The 27778-nt window shown below is 42.0% G+C and overlaps 4 protein-coding genes across 5 annotated transcripts; 1 reads left to right on the forward strand and 3 right to left on the reverse strand.

Annotated features, from left to right (window-relative positions):
- Positions 1-238: 238 nt before the first annotated feature.
- On the reverse strand, positions 239-11544 carry armc5 (armadillo repeat containing 5). The gene is made up of 7 exons (XM_012872063.3): positions 10675-11544; positions 10552-10582; positions 10315-10425; positions 6326-7214; positions 5505-6232; positions 3787-3919; positions 239-1883 (listed from the first exon to the last, which is right to left on the reverse strand). The coding sequence occupies exons 1-7, from the start codon at positions 11053-11055 to the stop codon at positions 572-574; spliced, it is 3585 nt and encodes a 1194-aa protein (XP_012727517.2). The 5' UTR covers positions 11056-11544; the 3' UTR covers positions 239-571.
- Positions 11545-11711: 167 nt separating this feature from the next.
- si:dkey-66i24.7 (trihelix transcription factor GT-1) lies at positions 11712-14221 on the forward strand. The gene is made up of 2 exons (XM_012872097.3): positions 11712-12035; positions 13249-14221. The coding sequence occupies exons 1-2, from the start codon at positions 11939-11941 to the stop codon at positions 13842-13844; spliced, it is 693 nt and encodes a 230-aa protein (XP_012727551.1). The 5' UTR covers positions 11712-11938; the 3' UTR covers positions 13845-14221.
- Positions 14222-15296: 1075 nt separating this feature from the next.
- LOC105932789 (protein ALP1-like) lies at positions 15297-19485 on the reverse strand. Of its 2 annotated transcripts, none has more exons than XM_012872062.3 (3): positions 19364-19485; positions 17153-17384; positions 15297-16045 (listed from the first exon to the last, which is right to left on the reverse strand). In XM_012872062.3, the coding sequence occupies exons 2-3, from the start codon at positions 17349-17351 to the stop codon at positions 15321-15323; spliced, it is 924 nt and encodes a 307-aa protein (XP_012727516.3). In that variant the 5' UTR covers positions 17352-17384; positions 19364-19485; the 3' UTR covers positions 15297-15320. The 2 variants fall into 2 exon arrangements, with proteins under 2 accessions (XP_012727516.3, XP_036004588.1); XM_036148695.1 differs by having other exon boundaries at positions 19304-19395.
- Positions 19486-21508: 2023 nt separating this feature from the next.
- elob (elongin B) lies at positions 21509-26909 on the reverse strand. Its single transcript, XM_012872096.3, has 4 exons — positions 26807-26909; positions 24436-24570; positions 22782-22890; positions 21509-22664 (listed from the first exon to the last, which is right to left on the reverse strand). Exons 1-4 carry the CDS (start codon positions 26807-26809, stop codon positions 22552-22554), a joined length of 360 nt encoding a protein of 119 aa, XP_012727550.1. The 5' UTR covers positions 26810-26909; the 3' UTR covers positions 21509-22551.
- Between the last annotated feature and the right edge of the window lie 869 nt (positions 26910-27778).

Raw genomic sequence — 27778 nt, forward strand, 5'->3', positions numbered from 1 at the left:
AATTCAGGTCAACTCCCTGACAAAATGATTAACATAAAAGCAAGGTTTTAAAATAATTTCTTTAATTTCTTTTTATGAAACAAAAAGGAGGAAAATAAAATTGATTAATTGGATTTGGTATGATAAAATCTGAGATTTATTTTTTAATCCATATCGCCCAGCCCTAATTTGAGGGTAAAAATATCCGAGTGAAAGCACCGAACAGACCCATTAATGGAAGAAAAACAGACGACAGCAAAGTGATGCGACAGTATATTTATATGGGACAGCTATATGTTTAACATAGTTTTTCCACTCAATATCATTTTATGTACAGAATAAACACACAAGTATCTCATTTTTGATTTTTCTTTTTTTTGCAAAAAGCAAATGTGACCAAAAAAAAAAAAAAAAAAAATCTAATTTTAACAGAATTTTGTCTGACAGACATTCCTCATTGATTAGCTCAAAATAAAAAAAATAACGTAAGTTTCAAAAATTAAAGAAACAAAGCAACCCTTTTATTGGTGCATTTATTATAATTTTTTTTTCCTTTTAGCCAATTGCAGTCAGAGTGAGATGGTCCGCCTGCTCAGCCTAAGGCCGCTGACACCAGGCTCAGCAGGTCCTGTTTCAGGCTCTCTGTGCAGTCGGCCTCCCTGGCCAGCCTGCGGAGGCAACCTGCAGCGACGGAGGACGACGACGACGCGAACGGACGAGGACAGTCCTGGAAACCGGCCAGCCGAGCGAGGCAGGCCCGACCCAGCGCTGGGTAGGCGTAGCGCTGGGAGAACCAGTAGAGCCGCGGCAGCAGAGCAGCCAGGGCAGCGTCTGAGGGGGAGCAGGAGTCCAGACCCGCCTCCTCCAGCAGGCTCTTCGGTCCCGACGGCTCCTCTTCTGGAGCAGGTTTGGGGACAGAAAGGACTTTTCTGATCGTGCTCTCGTCTAAACCTCTGTCCAGTCCGGTTAGGACCTCCCGTAAGGTCTCCCCACCTTCCACCTGCTGAAGGAAGTCCAGTTTTCTGGCCTGCGCCGTCAGCTCCGGTTCAGACGCCAGGCTGTCCTCTGCCGGGTCGGGACTTTTCCGGACCTTCTTGTCGGCGTCGTCTTTTCTAGCAGCCTGCTGGGGTCTGGAGGACAGGAGGAACGACACGGAGATGTCCTCCAACTCGCTCTGCAGGTCGTTGACCAGAAACCTGCACGCCCCCATCATCAGTTCACACAGCGGGTTTTTCTGGAAGCCCTCCGCCGTCAGCTCCTCCGTCCCCGTTTGGAAGACGGCCAGTCCGTCCAGAACCGCCGCGTCTAAAGTCCGACACCGCCGCCGCCCGGATCCGAAGCGACACCCGTGCAGGTAATGCAGCAGCGGCAGCAGCATGCCCGCGCTGACGTCTCCGATGGGAATCGCTTCCTCTGCTCCGCCCCGGGCTTCTCCGAACCCGCCCCTCAGCAGAGCCCTGAAGTACTCGGACCCGACCCCGCCGGCGCCCTCCGCTCCGGCCACGGCCTCCCTGTTGGCCGGAAGCCGCGTCCCGTCGTCGAGCAGCAGCACCAGGTCAAAGGTGGCGCTCCCGTAAGGACACGAGTCAGCGAGGCGAGGCCTTTTCCACGGAGGGGGAGAATCTCTGCCGCCACCGACGCTCCGGGTTTGGCTCCTTTCTACCGGTTTGGGTTTAACTGAACCCGTCAGAGCAGACAGGCATGCCAGCAGGAGAGAGCAGTAGAGAGCAAACGGCTGAGCGGTCCCGTCTGAATGGGGGGAATTAAACAGGTCGGAGAGCAGACGTCCGCGGTGCTCTTCGTCCCCCCCGTCCTCCTCCTCCTCGTTGACGCAGTGGAGGGGTCGCAGCGCGGCGAGCAGACCGCCGCAATCCAGGAGCAGCTTCCTCAGCAGCGATTTGTTGCTGTTGGACAAAGAGAGGTTTAGCAAAACTCATTCACACCTAGATATAGAGAAAAAAGCACATCGATAAAATAGAAATCATATTGATCAACATCAATAATTATCAACTAATTCAAAACTTGTATTTTAAGTGCAGCTCTGGTCATTTTATGCTGTTGCTTAGTGACCTACTTTTAGATACAGACACAAACACTGAATTCAAACTCAAACCTTTATTCAACTAACCTTTTACCAAAACTGCAAGTTTTTAAAAAAGCAAAAAGAACGCGTGCTCTCTGAACTCTTTGAAGGGGGCGGAGCTTGGTGACGGAGCGGTCCTGGGTCTGCGTTGTGATTGGTTGGGAGGATGTAATGATGTAATATTGACCTACATGATTGTCTACAATGCAAAAGGAAAAAAACTGTTCTATTGAACTTTTTATTTACTATATACGTATATTTAGGGCTGGACGATATAGAAAAAAAGTTTATCGATAAAAAGAAAAATGCATATTAATAAATATTGATAATTATTGAAAATATTTAAAACCATATTTTATGTGCAGCTCTGCCTGGACATTTTATGATACCGCTAAATGATTTAATTTTAATAAAGAACACAAACACAGAATTCCATTTATTTAACCAACTTTTTTAACATTCACGCGCTCTGTGTTGTGGTTTGAGAGGGCGGAGCTTTGTGACGGCGCGCCTCGGTCCGCGATTACGATTGGTTGAGAGGAAGTAGTGACTGTAGCATCAACTAATATGATAGTTTTCCTTCCTTCCTTTCAGCTTGTCTATCAAAGTTTTATCGACCCTTTTTCTTCCTATCGCGCCTCACGTCTATCGATCGATATATATTGTTATTGAATTATCGTCCAGCCCAACGTATATTGATCGATTTATATTGATATTAAAATATTGTTCAGCCCTATTCACACCGTGAGATTTTCCTTCATGAACAGATTGTAATGTCCCCTGGCTGCTTTTCCACACACACAGGTTTAGTTTTATCACTGACCCACTTAACTCCAGGCTATAAACCACAGACGCAGAGAGGAGGCTCCTGAATTTACTGAGAGGATGGTTCAGCGTTGCGTCTACTCGGGTCTCTTACAAAGAACAACATTTAAACTGGATGTTTAGGCTCTTTGTCGTTAGACTTTTATTAAAAACGCCAAAGAAAACAAGGCTTTTAAGCTCAAAGCGCTGTTAGGTGACAACATGGCATCTATTAGATCTGATGGTTCCTTGTGTCTACGCTGATTTCTGTTCACATCTAAAGGTTTCCTACATGTGTCTGGTGCCTAAAGGCATTTCCAGTGTTTTTAAGCCTCTTAATAAACCATTTATGCATGTGTGGATGAGCTGAAAGCCTGAGATCCTTTAAATCAAGATTAAAAACACATTTTGTTTAGGATTGCCTTCGACTGTTCTAATTAAACCGTTTTACTGAAACATCATTAGTTCAACTATGTAGTCCAACTGTTTTTAATGTTTGTTTTTAATTTCTATTCTCCCATGTTTCATTTTGTTTCTACATTATATTCCAACTTGCTTATTTTCCTATATTTTAATCATGTAAAGCACTTTGCATCGTCTTTGTACTGAAATGTGCAATACTAATAAATTTGCCTTGCCTATATTGTTAATAAAATTAAATAGGAAATATAATTTAGGCAGTATTTTCTGTTTTTTTTTTTGTAAACACCGCATTTTTCCTGTAAGCAATTTGTTCGTTTTACTGTTTACTAAGAATATTCTGCGTTATATGCATTCATGCTCAGAAGAAAAGTCACAGGAAATGGAAGAAAATACGTAAAAATGAGGCCAAAAGCCAAAGAAAAACTATTAAGAGATCCAAAAAAAAGGGAGAACAGTAATGGCTTGAATCTCACATATTCACAAATATAGTCTCTCACCTGCTGATGAACGGGAGAGACAGAGCACAGTTCATCTTGTCTGACTCGGAGCCTGAGAGCATCACGTGGGTGAGAACGCCAGAACCGAAGCCAGACTCACACTGGACCCGCAGATTATTCAGCAGGGCGTCACCTACAGAGGCAGCAAGCAGAAGGTTAGGAGGCCAGGCAGCAGCTCCACGACGTAACAGACCTTCACACACTTCATTTAAATCTCTGTTCAGTTCATTTCTGCATAAAACGCAGAGCAAAGAGGGAAAGCACCTCACAGGTAAAAGTTAAAAACATTTATTATTTCACCAACTCTCTTTAGCTGCATTTAATCGGAAGTAATCGGAATAAAAAAGCGTCGCGTAAAACACGCCAACGGGAATATGGTGATCGGATGTTCTCAGGTCAAATAACATTTATTAAATGCATCAAATGTAAAGAGTAATTATTTCCGGCCACTAATGAATCGTTTTTGATTAACTCTTTTTTTACTATAAGAAGGAGACACATATGCTCTGAGACCTAAAGGAGGATGAAGTTGTAATTTTCAACTTTTTGGTGTGATAAAGAAAACTGCAGCAGATCTTTTTTTATTATCTACATTTTGATTTGTAATACGGCCTTAAAAATACTATCTGGTGTTCTTTAAAAAACACGCCAACGGGAATATTGTGATCGGAATAAGCTCAGTGGGAATGAAACTGCATCCTGAATGAGGGGGCTGGTTTATTCCTAGTAAAGCCATAAAAAATCCAAATAAACGGTACAATCTGATTATTTTTTGTTTGTTTTTTAATCTAAATACATTTCAATGCGATGGTGAAACACAGCTAGTGGTAACCGGCAGCATATTTACGGCTCAGTCGGCCAACTTCCTTGTGCTCAGGTCAAATAACGTTTATTAAATGTAAAGAGTAATTATTTCCGGCCACTAATGAATCGTTTTTAATTAACTCTTTTTTTATTATAAGGAGGAGACACATGCTCTGAGACATAAAGGAGGATGAAGTTGTAATTTTCAACTATTCGATGTGAAACTGCAGCAGATCTTTTTGATTTTCCACTTTTTGGTTTATAATACGGCCTTAAAAATATTATGTGGTGCTCTCTAATGATTTATTTATTTTTTCCTTCCCAGTGTCCTGTCTAGCAATGTGGCAATAACAATTGATATCTTAATGCCAAATAGAGCTTGACAGATTTTGCTTTCACAAGTGGAGCAAACAGCTTTCGCCATAATGCTCCGCTTGATTTGTGCTTGTAAATAGCTTTATTATGATTCCTGCAGGGAGAATTTCAAATTATATGCACACTACAATGGGAAAGTGGGAGAGTGAAGGAAGAAAAAGAAGAGAAAAAAAATTATAAAATGTCCTCTGTCTGCTCCATCACCTGGAAAGAGACGCAAAAAGAACAGCACAACCAACAGACATAAAGCAACAGATACAATCGAGTAACACCTTGATACCATTGCTAAATCATATGTATTATTATCTCTAATGATATTTTCTGGTTGTAAGCTGCAGTTGTCAGCAAATCTGAGCTCAATCGATCAGTTTCGGCGGGTGAAAGCCGGATCAGGGCGTCCCTGACAGAATATACGGACGGTTTTAACGAGACGGTTTTAACGAGACGGTTTTAACGAGGCGGTTTTAACGAGGCGGTTTTAACGAGGCGGTTTTAACGAGGCGCGGCTAACGGGGGCCTCCCGGCTGCCTTGGCCTTACCCAGCTGTCTCAGTTTGGCCTTCACTCGACCCGTCTGCCTTGGCCGTCTCTCCGATGCGTCTTCGCTCGAGCAGAGGCGGTGGCGTATCAGCGCCACGGAGCCGGTGCGAACCAGCGCCTGCAAGCAGCTGGGGTTGCAGCTCAGGCGGCACAGCATGCGGAAGCACCTGCTGCTCGGGTCCTGGTGCTGCGTGAGGTAGCAGAGCAGGCCGGACATGACGCCGGAGCTCACCAGGGCGGCGCTGGGGTCGCCGGCGTGCGAAAAGCGCGACAGCAGCAGCAGGATGGGCGACTCCGGCGTCCAGGGCTCGGGGTGGTAGGGGTGATGGTAGGCGGCGGTTCGCGGGACAGCGGGAGGGCTGTCGAGTGCGATTTTAGCCGAGGAAGCGGCTGAATGTAAACGTCTCCTCTTCTGCGACGACGAGAGCTTCGACGGGGAGATGGGCGTCTGAGGTGTGCTGCTGGGAGAGCAGACGGCGGAGGAAGCGGTGCCGCTGGAGGAAGGGGAATCGGCGACGCTCCAGGAAGAAGAGGAGGAGGAGGAGACGGGCGACATCGGTGGAGTCGTCTTCCTGGAAACGGAGCTGGACGAGGAGGGGGTGTTAGGCGACTGGCTGGCGTCTGAGGTCGGGGAAGAGGTTTGAGGGGACGACGACTCAGCTTCAGCACAGGAGGACTCCAGCAGCTCCCCTTCAGATGATATCAATCCCTCAGAGAGCAACCAGGACCTGCAGAGATGAGACGGCGTTAAATCTACACGGAACAGAGAAAAATCACTCTGAATGAGCGCGTTCAGCTGGTCCCCCCCCCTCCCACCATACCTGAGGCTTAAGAAGCTGGAGGAGCCCTGTTCCCTCCCAGCTTCCTCCCTCCTGAATCCCTCAGGAGGGGGAAAGTCAAAAGAGTCCAAGCACGAGGAGGACAGGAGCTCGCTGTGGGCCGCGCCGCAGGAAACGCTCACGTCCGCCTTCTCCATCGCGTGTTCCTCTCCTCTGGTGAGCTTCACCAGCAGCGCCACCAGAACAGGGACCAGCCCCAGCTCCTGCAGCTTCTCCATGGCAGACTCGTCGAACACAAAGTCCACGCAGGCCAGAATGGCGAACCTGGACAGCGGGTGACTCTGGTGGGAGGACAGAAACTTCATCAGGACCTCCAGGCCGCCGGACTCCTTCACCTTGGCGCGGTTCACCGCCTCTTTGCAGCACAGGCACAAAGCCTTGAGGAAGACTCCCGACTTCAGCGGATCCCTTTTCACCTCCTCGGCGAACTTCTGGATGACCCCCAGCGAACCCACAAGAGGCCGCAGGCAGCCCTGAGAGCACACGTTAGCCAGCGTCTTCAGCGCCAGCTCCTCGAAATGTTCCCCGGACTCCCCTGACGCCATGACGCCGAGCTGAGTCAAGACGCCGGAACGGGAAACCTCCCGGGCGCACTCGACTCCGCAGCCCCTGGTCAGCTCGTGCAACGTCCTCAGGGCTGCACGCCTCAGACCGTGCGGGTATTCTGGGGCAATCAGGGGGGCGAGGGCAGATAGCGTCCCTTGGGTGAGCAGAGACAGGCGGTTTGAGGGCGAGTCTGAGAGGTAGAGGAGGGCCCGGGCGGCTGACTGAGCGCATTCAAGCTTGGGACAGGAGTCTGAGGGTGGAGCGGCGGTGGGAGACGACGGGGCAGACGACAGGGACAGACACAGGAGGAGAGGAGGAATCCCACCTGGATTAAAAAAACAAAAACAAAAGATCCACCAAGTAAGAAATCAGCTCCAGTTGGAGACATTTAGAAATCTGATTTTATTCAACTATCCTGGTGTAGATAGGCCAAAAGTCTTATTTGGTTTATAACAAAATTATTAGTGCTGTCAAACGATTAAAAATTTTAATCGCGATTAATCGCATAATGTCGATAGTTAACTCGAGATTAATAATCGCATATTTTATCCTTTTATTTCTGAATAAAAAATAATGTGTAATAGCCTGTTTGGGCATTTTAATATGCAATTTTGCAATAAATGACACTAATAAAATACATGCTTATACAAAAAATATTTTTATTTTGTTATTTTCAAGCACTTTTCAGAATTGGAATGAAAACATCCTGGTGCCAAATGTTAAACTCTGGACTATAATGGCTAAATGACTAATTATGACGCCCTGATGTTTACACAGTGTGTACACAAATGTGTAAATAAATACCTGTTTTAATGCCGATATATTTTTTTTTGCCTCTTAAACAAAGATAGACATGGTATTCTGCACCATGTAATCTACTTTCAGCAGTTATCACCGGTTATTGCACCGTAAACTGCAGAAAATACGTGCAGAGTTGCTCTCTCTCCCTTTACTACCGTCGGCTCCTATGGCGGAGGGATATTTCAGCTGGATACACTCTAATGTAGTGCAGGCAGGTCTCATAATAACCGCTGTTTCGTCACCTATTTTAGAGCCCAAATAAGCGAGTTCACTTTCAGAAACCTGCCCCAAAAAAAACGCAACCCGTGACTCATGAAATTTAGAAGCGCTTTTAGAAAAAAGCCCAAAGTCGCATGTGTCCGAGGGTAAAAGAAACTTTGCGCTCACGCGCAGCGCGGGTCTGTTTTGCTACAGTTCTCTAGCACTCTTGAAACTACGGAAAGCGTCGAGGGTAAAAGAAACACAGTCCGGAAAGCGCGGCGGGGGGAAAAACATTAAGGAACGGTGTGTGTGTTTTGACGCACGATTAAAATGGGTTTACGTTAACGCCGTTAATAACGCGTTTAACTGACAGCACTAAAAATTATTTATCTTTTTTACGGATTTAACTTCGGTTGTTTTTATTTTGAGAGCAGCAAGTCACTGAAGAAGATGCTTCGATGATGACTGAAATGATTAGCAAAATAAGCGCTGCTGTTAGGGGGATTTTATTCGACGGGTAAACACAAAGTAGTGGTTACACTGCAAAAAGGGAACTATAAGTAAGTAAAATTTTCTTAAAATGAGTGTATTTTTCCTTGATTTAAGCAACTAAATAAGACTATTTGCCAATCGAATAAGAGTTTTGCACTTAAAATGAGATGATATGTTCTTATTCTAAGTGCATGATATCTAATTATCCTATTTTAGGGGTAAAATTACTAATTCCAATGGCAAATATTCTTATTTAGCTGCTCCAATCAAGGGAAAATACACTAATTTTAAGATAATTTTACTTACTTTTGGTTTCCTTTTTGCAGTGTAAATGTGAAGCAGTTTCACGTTTTGTTTTCACACATTAATTTTTTTGAACAGCTTGCCGTGGAAACGGAGTAAATACTTTATAAAAAAACACCTTTTGCTGCAAACCCAGCGGCATTTCTGCACACATCCAGAAAGTGGTGGATGGCCGCGCCTGGACAGGTTTGCAGTTCCGACGTATTCTTTCCACGTTCAGATGATGAATTAAACACAGAGATGTTCCGAGTTCAGGATACTTCATAATCCAAACTTGCTTTAACGTTCTCAACAGGGCTGGGTTTCATCTAGGATGAGCCGATTCAATACGATTCTCGATACGTAGCTCAGCTTGATGCGATTTGACTCCAATATCGATATTAATTACTTTCAAATTAATGCTCAAAGTCATTCAATCAACAAAATCAGCCAAATATTTATGTTCAATTTATTGAACACTGATTTATAACACAGGAAAATAAAGTGCATTTGCTTCAATGCATTTAACGCATCACAGATAACCAAAAATGAGTCAAACGTCTGATTTTACTGTCGGCCATTCTGCAAATTCGTCTCTCTTGCTCTTCCTCGCTGTGAACAGTAATGTTGCGCTGTAATAACGCCCCCTAGGGGCTGGGAGGTATATTGATATTGAAAGCCAGAATATCGATATGAAATAGTTTTTAAAAAGATAGATATTAATCTTTGTATCTTATCCACAACTGTATCTCCGACCCATCTGATCGGTTTTCATGTCGTTTGTTCACTAATGTTCTCCAGCAAACCTGAGGCCTTCACAGAACGCCTGGTTTTGTACTAAAATGGTCCAAAACGCAGCAGCCCGACTAGAAAACGAGAGCACATATCACCAGTGTTTGCCTTTACGTTGGCTTCCATTATCCTATCGAATTGATTTTAACATTTTGTTGCTAGTTTTTAAAAACTTTAAACGTCTTAGCTCCACCCTATTTGGCAGATCATGTCCATCAACAAGATCTTTGAGGTCATATAATCAGAATTTACTAGACGTTCCACGATCCAGAATCCAGAGCAAAGGCGAACGTCCCTCCCAGCCTATGGAATAATTTGCCTTCTTATATCAGTTTTACTCAAGGCTACGATGATTTTAACGGCCATTTTTATTCCTTGGCATTTAAGTCCTCGTGTTTTATTGTAATTATTGCAAGTTGTCACTGTCCAGCACGTTGTGGAAGCTGCTTTTAAAAAAAGAGCTCTATAAATAAAGTTAACAGTGACACCGTTAAAATAAAACTGCAAGTGAGACATTTGTCCAACAGGAAGCATATTACGGTACTTTTGAAAAGTACGAACCCATGGCGCTTTCAATGCAACAGTCGACACGTTTTGATTGCATTCAAGCAAGTAGTTGTCAATATTATTATTTCAAACACTGATGTTGCTATGTCAATATAACTGCAATGTACAGTTTAGCCATTACTTTATCTTCGTTCTATCACATAAAATTTAATAAAACGCATTGAAGAGTAAAACTTCATGGCTCATAAATTGTTTTTTAACACACCAAATGGTTATATATGGAATATATGGTCCACAAATTCTTAATATTACAGTTTAAAGCTACAGACACAGAGATATTTTGTAATTACCAGCAGAGTGGATGAGTGCAGAGCTCTCTGGATCCATGGCCAAGTTCCCCAAAGCCCTGGCAGCCCGGTTCTGGACCGTCTCCAAAGCCACGTTTCTCTTCATTATGTCCACTGCGAAAGGTAATTATCAAAGATTATAATTAAAAAAAAGTGATGGCTGTGGTGGAATTTGCAGAAGATGCAGCAGAAACAGGTGTAAACAAAATCACATGCCACACAGAAAGACTCGTTACTGACCAACAACGTTTATCCCTTCGAGCTTCCGCACCTGAAGAGGGAAACATGTTCAACTTTTTAAAAAAAGCGCATCAAAAGGGAAAAGGAGTTACAACTAAAATTGTTTTGGTAGGAGGACCTCACCTCTAGGCGCGTCTCCGGCTCAGTGCAGCAGTTGGCCAGGATGCTGAGAGCGAGGTCCAGGGTTTTCCTGGAGCAGTCCGGGTGTTGGAGCAGGTTGAGCAGGAGTCTGAGCCCACCTTTCCCCCTGAACCTGGCGATGCCCGCCTTGTCGCCCTTGATGTGCTGGGTCCTGATGGCCAGGAGGGCTCGCCACTGACACATTTTAGACCTTTTGTCGCCGTCCCTGCAGGAGCCTGTCTGGTGCTCGGCCCCTCCTGGTGATCCCGGTTTGTACAGGTGGGCCAAGCACCAGGTCAACGAGGACTCCGGTGAAGCTGGCTGGCCTTCTTTGGAGCTTACTCTCGGCTGCCTCCCGTCACATTTCACGGGCGACGAAGCCATGACTGATTCAAACTGGCAGGCCACAGGTTCAGTTATCCTAACATCGCTAATATTTGCTGCAGACAGAAATCACCGACACCGTGAGGCATCTCTGGACACAATAGCATCTTGCTGCGCCATGAGCTATAAGCGAATTGCTAATTATCTAGCAACCCTCTTCAAAAACGTTTTCGTTTGAACGACATCTGAACGTGCCGCTCAAACTCCAAATACCAACAAGACGATGGAAAGTTGTATCACCTGACGCCGCACTGCCTGACGGGAAACTGAGTCCCCAACCACGAATCCGCTCCCTTTATAAAAGGCCAACCGCTTGAGAAGGCCCAGAAGGCGCTATTCGACGTAACTGAAAAGTATCTGCCAGATGTTATTTTTTGTCATTCAAATCGTAAAAACTGTTCTGTTTTGGTCGTGCTATTTTGCCAGATGCCGAATATATTTTGTTTAAAAAAAGTGCATTCGCCTGCGTTAGCCGCTAACGCCATCTTTAGCCAAACAACACAACGGGGGCGGCTTCCGGTTGGGAGCAGGGGCCGAAGAGGCGGTTCCTTCACAAGATCATGGGACTTGTAGTTTCAATTCTGTTTCCGTTCGAGTATTCTGAACGACGTCCTGCGTCTCTAAACACTACATTACCCATGGCGGTACAAGGGAGCAGCTCGAGCGAAAAGACCAAATGTATTTAGGGATTGCAGTTTGTTGTGGGCTTCTTATAGGTTTAAAATAGCCACGAAAGACTACAAATACCACATTCAAAACGTTCGTGGCAAAAAAAGTATTTTTTTTCTCGACGCAAGAAAATCCATCGATGTATCTGGTTGTTAAATTCCGCGATAGAGAATTTGTTGATGAATAAAAAAAACTTTAATGTCACTGTGGAAATATGGAAGTAATCGAGGCGATAGTGATACAGAATAGTGATGCAGAAGGAAAGGAGTCGGCTGCATCCAGCAGTGTGGAGAGCGATAAGACAAAAGCAGGTTAGTAGGTAGGAGAGAGTTTGGAGTTGGCCATGTTTGAACCAGTCACCGCATGATGCGAGGAGGGACTGATGAGTGCGCAGAATACCCCCCCCCCCCTTTCTTTTTTTTTAAATAAACGTCATATAAACCGTATATGTTTTTTAAATATGTGGTGATTATCTGCTTCCAAATGGTGTCTTATAAGATTGGATAAAAAAAATAAAGCTACATTCAAGACTTTTGTTTGATCAGTCAGATTCACTTTAAGTATGTGTTGTCACATAGAGAACAGCTTGTTGTGGACAATTTGTCTCGTTTGATTTGGTATCTTGTTAAAAATAGATGTATGAAAATAAAATCTACCCTTCAGAAAAATAGGTCCTGCATGCCCACGTCTCTTGTGACGTCATACAGGACGGTGCAGATGTGCATTATGTAAGTGGTGTCCTTAAGAATTATTAAAAAATAAATAAAACTGCAAAAAAGTTGTAAAAAATACTGTATCGTCGCTTTTATGATTATAACAATAAATACAACCAAATATCGTGTTAAAAAAAAGGACATTTCACCCAGCCCCATTGTTTAGTCCAGTGTTCATAGTATCTATTTGTGTTGTTTTTATCATGATTTACTGTTATGTTGGATTTGTATGGTGTCATTGAGTACTCTGAAAGGCACTTTAAAATCAAATTTATTTTTATTTTTACCAACACAACCTGTCTTCATCTAAAAATAACTTTTGGCTGTACATACACACACTCATTTGAACACAAGCACTCGGAAGCTGGGACACACTTTCTCATTCAATTGAACCTTTGACTGATACATTTTGATGTACATTTTGTTCTTTAATCTTTATTTCCTCTAAAGTTGATATATTTATTCTAAATGTCTGTACGCTGTGAGCATGTGACACCGAAGTCAAGTTCCTTGTGCACACAATCTTACCTTTTAAAGAGGGCATCAGCTTTGATTTTCGTCTCTTGACCCATATACACATAGCATGTTTTTTTGTTTTCCTTCAGTGCAATTATTTTTTTTAAACTTTGTATTTTCAGATATCTTCTCTGCACTGTAAATTGATGTGTACCAAGTTGGGTCTATGTTGTCCATATACATTAGTTAGCGGGGTGAAATACACCACTGGATAGTATATTTAAGTAATTATGCACGGAGATAAATGCTCAGCATGTATTAAACAGTAACTCTCTCGCCTTTTCTTCCTCTGTAGAATTTATCTGGACTCTGCAAGCTACGTGGCACCTTGTCAACACCCGACTGGAAATGGATCAGGCTTTTGACCAGCCGGTGTGCAAGAAGAAGAAGCTCTGGGAAGTGGTTGCAGAGAAAGTAAACGCCAAACTGAGGGAGTCGGGCGTCACTGTTAAGGCCTACGAATGCGACCTGAAGTGGAGAAACATGCTGGCCACGTACCGGAAGAACACAGACAGGGCCCGGCGACTGGGGGTGGCCAGCGTCCACTGGGAGTTCTTCAAAGCGATGCACGAGGTGCTGGGTAAGAGCAGGGAGGAGATCGAGGCCCAGCGCCAGGCCAAGCTCAGTGGAACCAGAGTGGGCAAGGCCATCGCCAGCAAGAGGTTCACGCCTATCCTTCCTACGCCACCCGCAACGGCCGCCGCGTGCATCAGCAGGCCCCCGCAGGACATCCTGCAGCTGTACATGGAGCTGCAGGAGAGGAAGCTGAACATGTGGGCTCAGCAGAAAGCACTGGAGGAAAGGAAAATAGAGGCCATTAATAACCTGGCCCAGGCCATCTCCAGTCTGGCTCACGTGAACAGCCCACAGACATCAAAGGACGGACATTAGGCCGTTTACCGGCAACTTTTAAAATACGCTTGAAGCATCGCTTTTATTGCGTCACACTCTGTAGAGATGCAGCAGACCAACTGAACCCATCTTTAGTGTGAAAACACAGACCTATTGCTTGGATAGTTCTTGTCTTTGACACAAAGAGAAAATACACGCATCACCCGTTTCTTCCCGTTCAGACTGCAGGATGCTCCTGCAACCGCCTGATGGCAGTTTTTGTTTTATCTGTGTTCAAAAAAAGTAATTTATTTTTCTACTTAAATACCATGAACAAATAAAGCATCCGGTCATTCCTGCATGTGGTTTTTTCTAACTGATGTATAATGTCTGTAACGCCGTCTTCATGCAATAAATTCCTGTTTGTAGGTCTGGGACTCTCCATGTTAAGAACCCTCAGAGGATGCCAGCATATCCAGATCTAATAAGTGGATCATACAGCTGCAGCTGTTCCAGAACGCTGCTGCCCGCGTCCTCACTAAGACTAAGAACGTAGAGAACATGGACCCGGTTCTTAAGTCCTCACTAAGACTAAGAACGTAGAGAACATGGACCCGGTTCTGAAGTCCTTCCATGGCTCCCTGTATCTCAGAGAATAGACTTTAAAATACTTCTGTTAGTCTATAAATCCCTGAATTAGCACCTAAATACATCACAGACTTGTTATCAGGGCATCAACCCTCCAGACCACTAAGGTCTTCTGGCTCCAGCCTGCTCTGCAGAACCAGAACCAGAACCAGAACCAGACATGGAGAAGCAGCATTTAGTCACTATGCTCCACTGATCTGGAACAAATTCCCAGAAAACTGTAAAAGTGCTGAAAGCCTGAGTTCCTTTTAAATCAAGATTAAAAACACATTTGTTTAGGATTGCCTTCAACTGTTCTAGTTAACTGAAACACCACTAGTGTTTTTTTTATGTTCTATTTTCTATACATTTTATTCCTACTTGCTTTTATTCTGTTTTATTTTGCTATATTTTAATCATGTAAAGCACTTTGCATTGTCTTTGTACTGAATTGTGCTATATAAATTAATTTGCCTTGCCTAATAGCATCAGTAATAGTATTATGGCTATTAAATGGCGATTTAACCCAATTCTTGCGATGAGGATGACAATAATAACTCTGCTCGCAGTAAATATGATCATCAACGAAGGTAAATGACCCCAACAGAGTAGCAGAAATTAAATCTGATTGACATCTTAAAAAAAGGTAATAAAACGGATGAAGCTGGCAGTTCAGCTGGACTTTAAGGTCCTCTAAATAAATCGGCACCGGGTTGGACGTGATGTTCGTGTTTTAAGGAGTCTAAACAGGAGTGTGAGCAGCAGGCACGGATATCTGGAAAAAAACAGATATTCTCATTTAATCTAGAGCTGTAAAATACAGAAATCAGGTGCCATACTTCTCCAGACTGCAGAGGAACCATAAAAATGCGACAAAAAGCTGAAATCTAGCAACAAAAAGCTTTATTATCACGTGTTTCCAGAGTTAACACTTGTCCACAGCAAATCCGCCACTGCATCCCGTCTCTGTACGCCCTCCTCATCTTCCTCCCCGTCCTCCGCCGCGGCTAGAACCTCCTCCTCTGTCTCGGACTCCCCCTGGAGTTCGTGTCCCATCTTTACGAACACGTTGTGCAGCACACAAGCCGTCAGGACGACGGTTCTGGCTCGGTCGTAGTTTCCGATGTCCAGATAGGTGAGGCGTTTGAATCTGGCCTTCAGGCTGCCGACCGCCCGGTCCAGGACCCGGCAGTGTTCCTCCAAGGTTTGGTTGAAGAGCTCCTGTTTGGGTCCTCGGCCTCCTGTGTAAGGGGTCAGAATCTGTGCAGTCAGAGGATATCCGGTTCTGGCTACCAGGCAGGAGCCCGGAGGCATCAGCGCAGGGTTCTGCTTGAGGCGGTCCCTCAGTCTCCGGCCTCCGTCCACGTCTGAGCCTTTACTGACTCTGCAGTGCAGGAACTGGCCTCTACGGCTGCACACCAGCTCCAGGTTCAACCAGCAGTCCGGATGGGCCTCCTTCGTTCTCTTCTCCGCTGGTCGCCCGCTCTCCGGGTCCTGCTTCCACACAGGCAGGCGGATAGGAATCTGTGTTTGTCCCAGTACTCCCAAAACCCGAGGGATGCTACGGCCGTCGTCCTGCCCCGTTTTTACAACCAGACTGGACAACGGGGACAGCGCCTCTGCGGCCTCTTCTCCTGGGAACAAACAAAACAACACCCCCGCCGGTCAATCAAATATTTTTTTGTCATCCGATAAAATTCACAGTCAAAAGACCAGAGGCAGACAGAGTACACAGCTTCATTACTTGAGTAAAAGTACAGATACCCCTTGCAAAATTTTACTCAAGTACAAGTAAAAGTACTGCAGTCAGATGTCTACTTAAGTAAAAGTACTGAAGTACTTGTTTTTAAAAGTACTTGAGTATCAAGAGTACATTTTCTAAATATTGCATTACTACTGCCACAATGCTTACATTTATGTACAGAAATATCCTACACATCGAGTTATGAAAAATGTTAATGTTAATACCTTGGAGAATGTAAAAGGAATTGAAAGTAAAACCAAGTCATTTTATCTTTTTACCATGTTGCTTTATTTAACATTTCTCACAAGGCAGTAGCACAATGGCAACACTCTGACAAACCTCTGCTAGAGTTTGAACGGATTTTTTTGCACCCACATTTGAACCTGACTGTGTTAAACACACCGCATACTAAAGAACATCAAACCAAATGCTCGGCTTAATTTTTGTAGGCAGTGATGAAGTTCTGTTTGGGTAAACACAGCAAACACTTGAAGCGAAAACTATCATTCAATTGTTCCGAAAATTGAAATAGTCGGGCGAGGTGGGGCCACGGGTTGACACATTCCCGGGATGGAACTGCTGCGTCTTCATCCATTGTTCGTCTCTTGCCTAAAAAATCTGACCATGGAGTTGATTTCGGCAGAAAGCTGAATGTGATTGCTGATAGGTTGTCCCAATCAGTGGCGCCTTGCCGCCTGCACAATCCAATCACGTTTGAGAGGGAAACAACAAATTAAAGGTTTCCGAGATTTTTTTATTTTTATTTTATTTTTTTAGAAGATTTTTTTTTTACTCACAGTTATGGATAGAAATGTTGCGGAGTAAAGAGTACAATATTTACCTCTCAGATGTACTTGAGTAAAGTCATGAGTCCTCCCCAAAAATTATACTCGAGTAAAGTACAGATCCCTCAAAATTGTACTTAGGTACTGTACTCAAGTAAATGTACTCCGTTACTGTCCGGCTCTGCAAAAGACAAACCGAGGGAGGAACGTACCGACGGGCCACCTGATTTGCTGCTCCCGGAGCGCGCCGATGCGCTCGCAGAAAGAGAAGAAGATCCTGTGGATGTTCCCTTTCTCCAGCCGGAAGCGGCGGGACACGGAGCGGTAGCTGACCCGTTCGGAGAGCAGGGACAGAGACAGCAGCACGGTGTGGGACAAAGACAAGCGAGCCCGTCCAGCCAATCGAGCCATGGACTTGGAGCTTTGGAGCAGCTCTGAGATGTACTGGGGACACAGTAAATGTCACTGTTAGTCGTTTAGTGGACTCCATGATGCACCGCAGGAACTGTACCCACAACATTAGGGCTGGGCGATACGGATTAAAAAATAAATCTCCGATTTTATCATACCAAATAGATTTTTTTCCTCCTTTTTGTTTCATAAAAAGAAATTAAAGAAATTATTTTAAAACCTTGCTTTTATGTCAAGCATTTCATCAGGGAGTTGACCTGAATTCAAAGTGCAACTAAAAACAAGCAGTGAAACATGCTTGTAAAACAAGATGGCAGCCGTGCCATTATAAACAATGAAAATATAACTAAACATTTGCTGCTAGTGGTATTACACATTGAGCTAAGAACAGGCTTCACTGCACTTGTGAACTTCAAACTAAGTTAAAAAAAAAAAAGTAAATAAGTAAATGAAGTACCTCGTATTATGGTAAAAAAAAGTTTCCACTTAACAATATTTTGACAATATATTTGTCTAAACACACTGCAAAAACGGATCTAAAAATAAGTAAAATGTTCTTAAAATTAGTGTATTTGCCCTTGATTTGAGCAGGTAAATAAGATTATCTGCCAATGGAATGAGTATTTTGACCCCTAAAATAAGATAATTAGACATACTGCACTTGAAATAAGATGATTGAGATGAATTGTTCCTATTTTAAGTGCAAAATTCTTATTCCATTGGCAAATCATCTTATTTACCTGCTCAAATCAAGGGCAAATACACAGATTTTAAAAACATTTTACTTATTTCTCGTTCCGTTTTTGCAGTGCATATATTCAGGATCACATGCTGTTCTCTTCATGAAAACCCAATGAGTGTATTGGCAAAATAAAATCCAGATTTTCCAAAAATTAAATCTTAAAGAATTGTAAATTCGAATTAATCGATTAAATCGATTTATCGCCCAGCTCTACACAACATATTAGATAAAATGTATATCTCACTCATACTGTGGAACGGGGCGTCACATCCAGGATCAAAATTACACTTACAGATTCAAATATATGCAAAAAGACTAAGGAAGGGCGAGATGGGCTTACAGTTTTAAACACCCAGAAGCTCAGAGAACTCCAGGGTGTTTCTGTGATACGATGCCACCTGCGCAGCATGTCCAGTCGTGAAATTTCCTCGCTCCTAAATATTCAGCAGTCAACTGTCAGCTGTATTATAACAAAGAGGAAGCAACTGGGCAAGACAACAACTCAGACATGCACTGCAAAAACGGATCTAAAAATGAGTAAAATGTTCCTAAAATGTGTGTTTTTGTCCTTGATTTAAGCAGGTAAATAATATTATCTGCCAATGGAATGAGTATTTTGACCCCTAAAATAAGATAATTAGGCATCTTGCACTTGAAATAAGATGATGGAGATGAATTGTTCCTATTTTAAGTGCAAAAATCTTATTCCATTGGCAGATCATCTTATTTACCTGCTCAAATCAAGGACAGATACACTCATTTTAAGAAAATGTTTTAGTTCTGTTTTTGCAGTGTGAAGAGGAAGGCCATGTAAACTGACTATGTGAATGCTGAGGCACGTAGTGCGCAGAGGTCAGCCACTTTCTGCAGAGTAAATCGCTACAGACCTCCAAACTCCATGTGGCCTTTAGATTAACTCAAGAATAGAGCGTAGAGAGATTAAATAGTCTGTGGGCCAGATTCTGGCCCACAGACTATTTGGAGGATGTAACGAACGTAATATTAACCATTGGCATTTTATTTTATCTCATATTCTGTCTATTATATTAACCTACATGGTTAAAATGCATGAGAAAGCAAAACTTTTATTCTATATAACTTTTTGTTGACCCTTTTTTTCTATCATCGACATTTATCGTTATTGAATTATCGTCCAGCCCTACATTTAAAACTCAAAAATTTTAGAGCAACCAGTGAGTGCTTACTGTACCGTTTCTCATCTAAAATATGACCCAGAAACATTGCAGGAGTAACACGTGGTCATCATCACCTGGACAGCTTCCCTGTCCGCTGCCTCCTCCTGCTGCTCCCCGGTGGGACCAGTTGGCGCAGCCGCAGTGGGTCGAGCCGCGGTGGGCGGGGCTTGGCTTCTCCTGCAGCAGCTGTACGTAAACAGCCGGAGGAGCCTGCGGCTCGAGCTCCGCTAGCAGCTCGGACTCCAGGGCCTCCTCCACCGCCTGGTCCAGCCGGAGGTCCAGCTCTGCGGCGGACAGAGGCTGCCATTCCCGCTCCATCATGTCCAGAACGGCTCTGCCCGCAGATACTACATACTGTCTGACGTCCATCGGAGCCGCTGGTCGGAGAAGCGCGGTCCGGTTTTAACCGAACACCGCCGAAGCGTCGGGAGCCGGAAATATGCTAACTACTAAGCTAACCGTTGTTGCCTTCACGGACTGTCGGAAATTTCTTAACTTCCGCCGAGCCCTTTAGTGAAACAGAAATCAAAATAATCAAAGTGGTTTATTTAACTTATCGTGCAACTGCTATTTAAGTACTTCATAAACTAGCTCATACCCCCCCCCCACCTAAAAAAGGAAAATAAAGTAACATTAATACTTGTTATAACGGCATCTGTTACCATACCAGTTTCTATTTAAAGAGTAGGCTACTTCTACAAAGTGCTGTACACAGAATAAATGAAACAGCAGTCACATAATGCAATAATAAAATCGAAAGAACTTCAAAATAAAAATAAAATAATCATACAATCACTCAAAATTAAGTAAAATGGAAATAGATAATATATTAAGAAAAAAAATGAAGTCTGCATCTCAGATGCTGTCAAATGCCAGGGACAAGAGGTGGGTTTTAAGATGGGCAAGGTCATCAAGAGCTTTAAAAGCAAATAAAATAGTTTTAATAACGGATCCTAAAATGTTCAGACAGGGAGACTAGGATAGGGGAGATGTGGTCAAACTTTCGTGTGCCATTTAAAAGACATGCAGCAGCAATGTGTACCCTGTGAAGCTGAGAGATGCATGAACCCCTGCTTACTTAATAAAGCTTGTTAGCAGTGATCCAGCCAAGTGATAACAAAGGCGTGTTTAACAGTGCCTCAATGAGATAACTGGCTTTACTTTATTTAGCCTGCTGTAAAAAAAAAATGGATTTAACAACTGCTCTGATGTAATTTTCTAACTTTAGTCCAGTATCCACTTGGATTTGACCCCAAGGTTTGTAACAGCTGGCCTGATGTACTGGTCCAAGGAGCCAACATCTACAAAGGCCATTGCCTGTCTTTTTCTCATTGAACGTTAAAAAGCTCACAACCATTCAGGCCTTTGTCACCCAGACATGAAAACGGAGGGCTCAGAGAGTTGGAGCCATTTATCTTTAGCAGGTCATAAACCTGAGTATGGTCCACACAACAATGAAAGAAAAGCCCATAATTACCAACAATAAGAGTTCTCCACCTCTTGGTACCCCAGTTTGCTCAAACAGTCCAGAAGCATGCTTGTTAGGCTAATGTTCATAACCATAACCAAAATTATTTTATTCATTTCAATTGTACCAAGGTCGTTTGTTTTTGTGTTGCTCTGAGATGTATGGATGGAGGAGTTTGCACACTGCAAAAAGAGAACTGAAAATAAGTCAAATTTTCTTAAAGTGAATGTATTTGTCCTTGATTTGAGCAGGTAAATAAGATTATCTGCCAATGGAATGAACATTTTTACCCCTAAAATAAGATAACTAGATATTCTGCACTTGAAATAAGACGATGGAGATGAACTGTTCCTATTTTAAGTGCAAAAATCTTTTTCCATTGGCAAAGTCTTATTTACCCGCTCAAATCAAGGAAAAATACTTTAATTTCAAGAAGAATTTTCTTATTTTTAGTTCTATTTTTCCAGTGCATGTTCTCCCCTTACATGCATGGGCTCTCGCTGGGTACTCCAGCTTGTTCCCACTGTTCAAAACCATAACCAAAATTATTTTATTAATTTTGATTGTACCAAAAGGCTACAATGAATTACATGGCTGACATCTGAATGGTCTTAATGTGACTGATGTAAATGTTTGATCAACTCTGTGAGTTTGGGATGGCTGCTCCTACGACTGATTACCCAGTCTAAACACGTTTTACTTCAGTGTATCCAGATTTCAAAGCAAATCCAAATATCACAGAGCACAGAGGTGAAAAACAATTGTTTTAATGTCACGTCAGTTACAAGTGCAACTCTGCTTATGTCCACCCGGTTAACAGCCATGAATTTGCAAACATGCTTACACAAAAAGTTAAAACGCTTTAATTTCACTCCTCATGGGTCAGGTTACTCTTTCCTTGTCGGAAAAAGAAATATTTTATCATTTCCATTTCCTTTGACCAAGAGTTACGCGTTAATGTGAAGTTAGGATGTGCAAACAAATTGGCTCGGATTTTTAGGGGCAACTAAGAGAAGCTGCAGCAATACGTAAACCTTAAGTGAAGTGGTTTAAAATGTTTAAAGTCATCTCCAAAACGTCATCAACCACAGCCCGATGTGAGACACAAATGTTCCCCCATCAAGATGCCAGTTCACGTTCAGTATCTGCTGAGGAAAATATTAACTACAGCCGGTAAGAGTAATAAAAACCAGTGGATCTGTTTTTATTTTAGAGTATTGTTCAGATGTTTCTGAAATACAAGCGGTAACTTAGAAACTCATACACTCCCATTTAGGGTTGCAACACATACCCAGGCAAAAGACAAAAACAAAACAGAGTCCTACTTATTGTTTAATAAAGAAACACACAAACACAAAAAGCCACGCTTTTTCCAACTAAAACTCTTACAACCTGCCAAACAAAGACCACGAGCAAGGCAGCAATAGCCTTGCTCCAAATAAAGACTAGAATTCATTAAATTAGAGGTACGCTTCCTGGCTTCAGCCGTCACTAATGCCGTGGATGGCTGACAGTGTCGTGACAGGTCCATCAGGTTTCTCTGCAGGGTATCTGGTGAAACATACATATTTTTCTAACATGCCCTCCTTTATTTTCAAGACAAATACACCACTTTATAGTCCTCTCAAATTTAAGGGAGATCTCCAATTGTTTATGCCTCGCTTGACAATCGTCAGCGTAGGAAAATGTCATTCACGGAGGCGTCGCTTCCCAAAATTCAACCCCCACCCTCTCCTCCTACGCCCCTCCCTCCGAACCCCTCTGTGTGGACTTCCTGGTCACGGGCTCCGTCCTTCACTGTACTGCCTGCTCGTTGGCTGTGCTTCCAGAATCCTGAGGCTTCATGACGTCAGGAAGTTCCGGGGGAGTGGAGAAGGACTCGACCCTCAGCGGCTCGAATGAATCATCTGAGCGAGGAACGGAGACAAAAAAAAAGGGAGCAGAGGGCGTTAAGAAAAATCACGAGGATTAATGTAACACCGGACGAACCCATAGAGTCTGGGCTCAGAGCGAGAACAACTCACCGCTGAGACGAAAAGCTAAACCCACGGTGGCTGGAGCCTGAGGTCGGGCTGTTTGATTTGTGAAGCCACAATTTCCGAGAGTCTGACTGTCGTTAAGCAGCACATCATCCTGGAAGGACACGAGAGCAGAGAGAACCTGTGAATCTTCACCACTAGGAACCAACCCACAGCTATAAGAACTGTCAAAAAATGCCAGAAGGGCAAATGTCCAAGTAAGGAAAGTGGGTGGAGATTTATAAAACGATCAGGCCAACATCTGCTTTGCTGAATGACAGCGTTACACTGCACAAACGGATCTAAAAAATAAGTAAAATGTTCTTAAAATTAATGTTTTTGTCCTAAATTCGAGCAGGTAAATAAGATGATCTGCCAATGGAAGGAGTATTTTGACCCCTAAAATGAGATAATTAGATCTACCGCACTTTAAATAAGATGATGAAGATGAATTGTTCTCATTTTAAAGTGCATAAATCTTAGTGATTTCTAGTGACTTTTGTCAAGCTGTATGCAAATGAAATTTCGTTCTGTACACACTTTGTACATACAAAATGACAATAAAGATATCTATCTTATTGTATTGGCAGATCATCTTATTTACCTGCTCAAATCATGGAAAAATACACACATTTTAAGAACATTTTACTTATTTTTAGTTCCGTTTTTGCACTGTATTGACAGTTTATTAGGAAATTCCAACATAAATCAACGGCAGTGGTCCATCCTACAGACGCTTTCAAAGGGAAACTTGACAGCGGTGAAATGCAGCTGGTTGTGTTTCTTGAGGCTGAATATTTAGAGCTCAAACATCCCACATTGTTCCTTGTTTATATATTTAAAGAATCTGCATGCTTTCTGCTTCCACTTTTAGTTTTCTTTCAGGGTTTTTTTTTAAACCCAGACTCATCTGCAGACATCTGCTTTTCTAACTGACGTCAATATTTCTGTAATTTCTACAGCAGATTTTGCAACATGGCAGCACATATTTATTTATGATTTACTAACTCAAGGCCTAACTCTTTAGATTTAGGCCAATAAATCTAGTCAGTTTCAGGGTGAAGTCGTTCCAAGACACTCAAAGATTGAGATTTAAATGAAATTATTCTCATTCAATCAAGAAGTTTGTTTCTGATATGAAAAGAGAGCGACATCTCTGACATGGCACTAAAAACGAGCATCAATTAGACAAAAACAACATACAGACTTTCATTTAGATCTATTTGAAAAATTAGCAGGTTGAAATTTATGTATTATCAAACCCGTTTGATAATGGCTGACCAGGTTTTGGCATATGTCCACCAGTATCCTGACATTTTATCTTTGGAGATAAGCTCCAAGTCATTGAGGTTAAAAAGGGCTCTTTACCATCACCCTAATCTTGAGCCCGTCACAGATTCTCGATCAGATTTAGGTCCAGACTCTGCCTGAGCCGCTCCAAAGTGTGAATATTACTTCAAGTTGGAAGAAACATGTTGGCAAAACTAAAAAGGTTACTTTAAACCCTATTTTGCCAGGAGGATGAACAAGTTTGGTCAAGTCACAGCAGATATGAATAGATTTGATCTCAAACTGAGTATGTCCAAAGTTTGGAAAACAGTTTTATATTATCTTACATCAACAGATGTAAGAAAGATGTCCCAGGAAGAATATTTCTCACCTTGTAAAGCCTTTGATCTTCAGGTGGCCTCTTTAAAATGCCTTCAACGATGCGCTTTAGTTCATAGACTGTGGTGGACTCTTTGGCATCTGTGAAGATGGTTGTCTTGTGGCGTCGGATCATTAAAAACACATCCTAAAATGAAGCAAGGCAGACGTGAGACAATGGAGACGTTTATGTAAAACAGCACGTCTGTTTATCCTGATTAGGAAATCATTCTAAATAAAGGACAAGCGTTTCCTTTGTAAAAGTTTCAAATTTCACAATTGGTAAAATGGGTAAGACGTAAATCCATTTAGTATCGTAAAAGTTATGCACTTCAAAAACAAACATGGGAAATATACGTCTACATTTTTTCCTGCTACACAAAGCTGCACATCTAACAGGAAGAATAAAGACAAATGTTTTCTACAAAGCACAAGTTAGCATCTAATTTATAGCTTCAGGGACAAACTTAAAGTTAACGGGTTATTTCACAGCTTTTACTTGACTGCTTCTGGTTCAAAATCTAACAAACTTGGAATGGAAAAAAAAACCTGGACATGATTGTTTTAGAATGAACCAATTCGGTTTATCATCTGGGAAACTCAAAGTGTGAAAAAGGAGAGAATTGTTTTCAGGCATTTAAAGCCCGGTGACGATCAAACAAGGGAAATAACCTGAACCAGATGACTCCACGCTGATTACAGATTCTTTAAAAGTTGATCATTAATCTGCAAACTGTGTTTTTATCATTTATTTGGAAACCACATAGACAGACAAGTCACATCGTGACCTAATTGTTCTACGCTGATTGTTGATCCAGTAGTATACAGTCTGTAAAAGGGTTATGCCTTGAAAACGCTCCTTTTTGTTCTTCCCTAAAGAGAGAAAACAAATTCACACATTCCAACATAGAATAAGTTGTTTACACCCTGCTGGTAATTGCATCCCCCCCTCCTTACTTTATGTAGTCCTGCTTTTTTTTATGCACATATATGCATGCACATTTTGTGCACCTTCAGGTCACCCTGCTCTGTCGCACATTTAATTTAATCTGAAAATGTCATTTTTAAGATAAGAATTCCTTTATTGTCGGGGAGGGGGTGACAGCGGCAAAGACACAATTATTAGCAATGCGAAGAAAAAAAAAAGAAGAAACTAGTCTAATCTAAGATTAGCTTCAAAGAAATGCCAAGAATGGAAGATAAAAAGTAAATATAACTGTACAATATTTTTGTCATGCTGTAAATGTTTCCCTTACTTGCCATTGATATACCTGAATTTCACCCGTTATACAATAAAGGTTTATTCTATTCTCTTTCACTGCAAGTTGAGGCTAAAATGTTACTGTTTTTAATCTGCACCCCATCTAACATGGTTTAAATGCCACAGTTTTAGAATATTTTTCTGTTTCACAAAACTCAAGTGGTTTTATATTAATCCTGTTTTATTATTATGTCTTGTGAGAACATTGTGTTTTTTTAGTATGGGTTCCATTAAAAGTGAGGCTTCACAGACCACAAATTGGGGTATAAGTTAACTTGTCTTCATGTAGAATAATCCAAGTCAGGACTGAATCTTTTCAAGCTTTGTGGTTGTTCAGCGGGACCTGATTCAATGTATTCTTACAAATGTGAAAGGATTAAAAAAAACAACACGAAAAAAAAAGGTACATTTTGGTTTAACTGTTGAATGTTAAATGATTCAGTTCAGGTTTGACCAATTTAAGTGAGTTAAAAGTGGAAATGAGCTGATCAGCTGACCAAAGCGGTGAAATACCCCTTTAATCAAAGAGCATCGGCGTTTCTGTTGGTTTTAGCAGGATCAATGCGACAGTGTTAGCCTATGCTAGCGGTTTATCCAAAATGTTAGTCTAATTTCAAATCCACACAACCCTAAACTGCCACGCAATAAACACACATATCGTTTAAACCTGTTCTAGCGTGTAATAACATATTGGAAGAAGACATCTGAGCAACACTTCAACATAAATAGCCGTTGACGCTAGCCGAGATACTTAGCTTCCTCGTCTTAATTTAGCAACCGGGTTAAAGATACGGTTTTCTCGTTAAACTACAAAAAGTCTGTACAGAAAAGTTAAACTATCTGGTCGGAACAAATCGTCCTCGAGTTTACTTTAATTTGGAGAACTAAAAACAGCTGGTGTGTTGACGTTATTTAGCGGAAGCTAGCCCTCTCGGTTAGCAAGCGGGTTAGCCACACAAAGAAGTCCGCTTTTACGTGGGAGCTTCGACGCTAACCGTGATTCTGTCCCAGAAAGGCAGACCGTTAGGCACCCAGATGAGGGTTTGATTCGTGAAAGAAGTTCGTTTTTAGCGAGTTTAAAGGGCGTTACATGACGTGACCCGAGACTGTTTTCCTCACTCACCATTTCTTGCGGTTGGCTGCACAGTAGAAAAAAAAAAAAACTCCACCGCACAACGACGACGGTGACGTCACAGCTTCAGCTCCCCAGGATGTAATACCACTGCCTCACCAGCAGATGGCGGTATATGGAGAACCAAAACTTATTGGATTAAAAATGAAAGCACGAAAAATAGTTATGTCCCAAACTTTAACCTAAAACACTTAAATTGTCCCAATAATTTATAAAAAAATTAAATACTTTTATACTTGTTAATATTAATCTAATTTCCCTTTAGGATTAATAAAGTATTATTGAATTGAAATATACCATTTATTTAGTTTAGCACATTCTATAATTTAATTGGGCAACTTTTTTATTCCAACACATTATTTAAGAATTTTATTATTACTTTTTTCTATTTATTCACGTTTTCTTTTAGTTATATTTGCATTTATTTCCCCTTAATTTGCATTTCTGCCTCTTTATGCAAATAAGGTGGGCTGTCTTTCTTTCAGTCACCTCAAAAGGAAAGTGCAGGTTTTTTTTTTTCAATTAAACAATAAACAAGTTCAACAACAATATATAAAATATACAAATAACATATGCCAGGGGGTATGCCACAGACAAACATACAGTATGTGCTGAGGAGTGTCATATATATATATATATATACATATATATATATATATATATATATATACACTCTAAAAATAAGCATTTCTTCTGCAGCATTAGGTTGTCCAGAATTTTAAGTTGGGAACAGATTGATATTTATATTTTTTTGCAACTACTTTTAAGATTTTCATTTATGATAAATAGAATCTGAAAGCCTTGTGTCCTTTTCCTTTCACTTCAAAATCGTACATCTTTATGTGTTAAAATCCCACTAAAATACCTTGAAGTTTGCCACTGTAGTGTAACAAAATTAATACTTTTTCCAGGCACTGTAATATTGTCATACATTTATAATTTGAGTACAGGATCTCTCAATCA

This window comes from Fundulus heteroclitus, chromosome 16, assembly GCF_011125445.2.
Source record: "Fundulus heteroclitus isolate FHET01 chromosome 16, MU-UCD_Fhet_4.1, whole genome shotgun sequence".
In the NCBI taxonomy this organism is placed as follows: Eukaryota; Metazoa; Chordata; class Actinopteri; order Cyprinodontiformes; family Fundulidae; genus Fundulus; species Fundulus heteroclitus.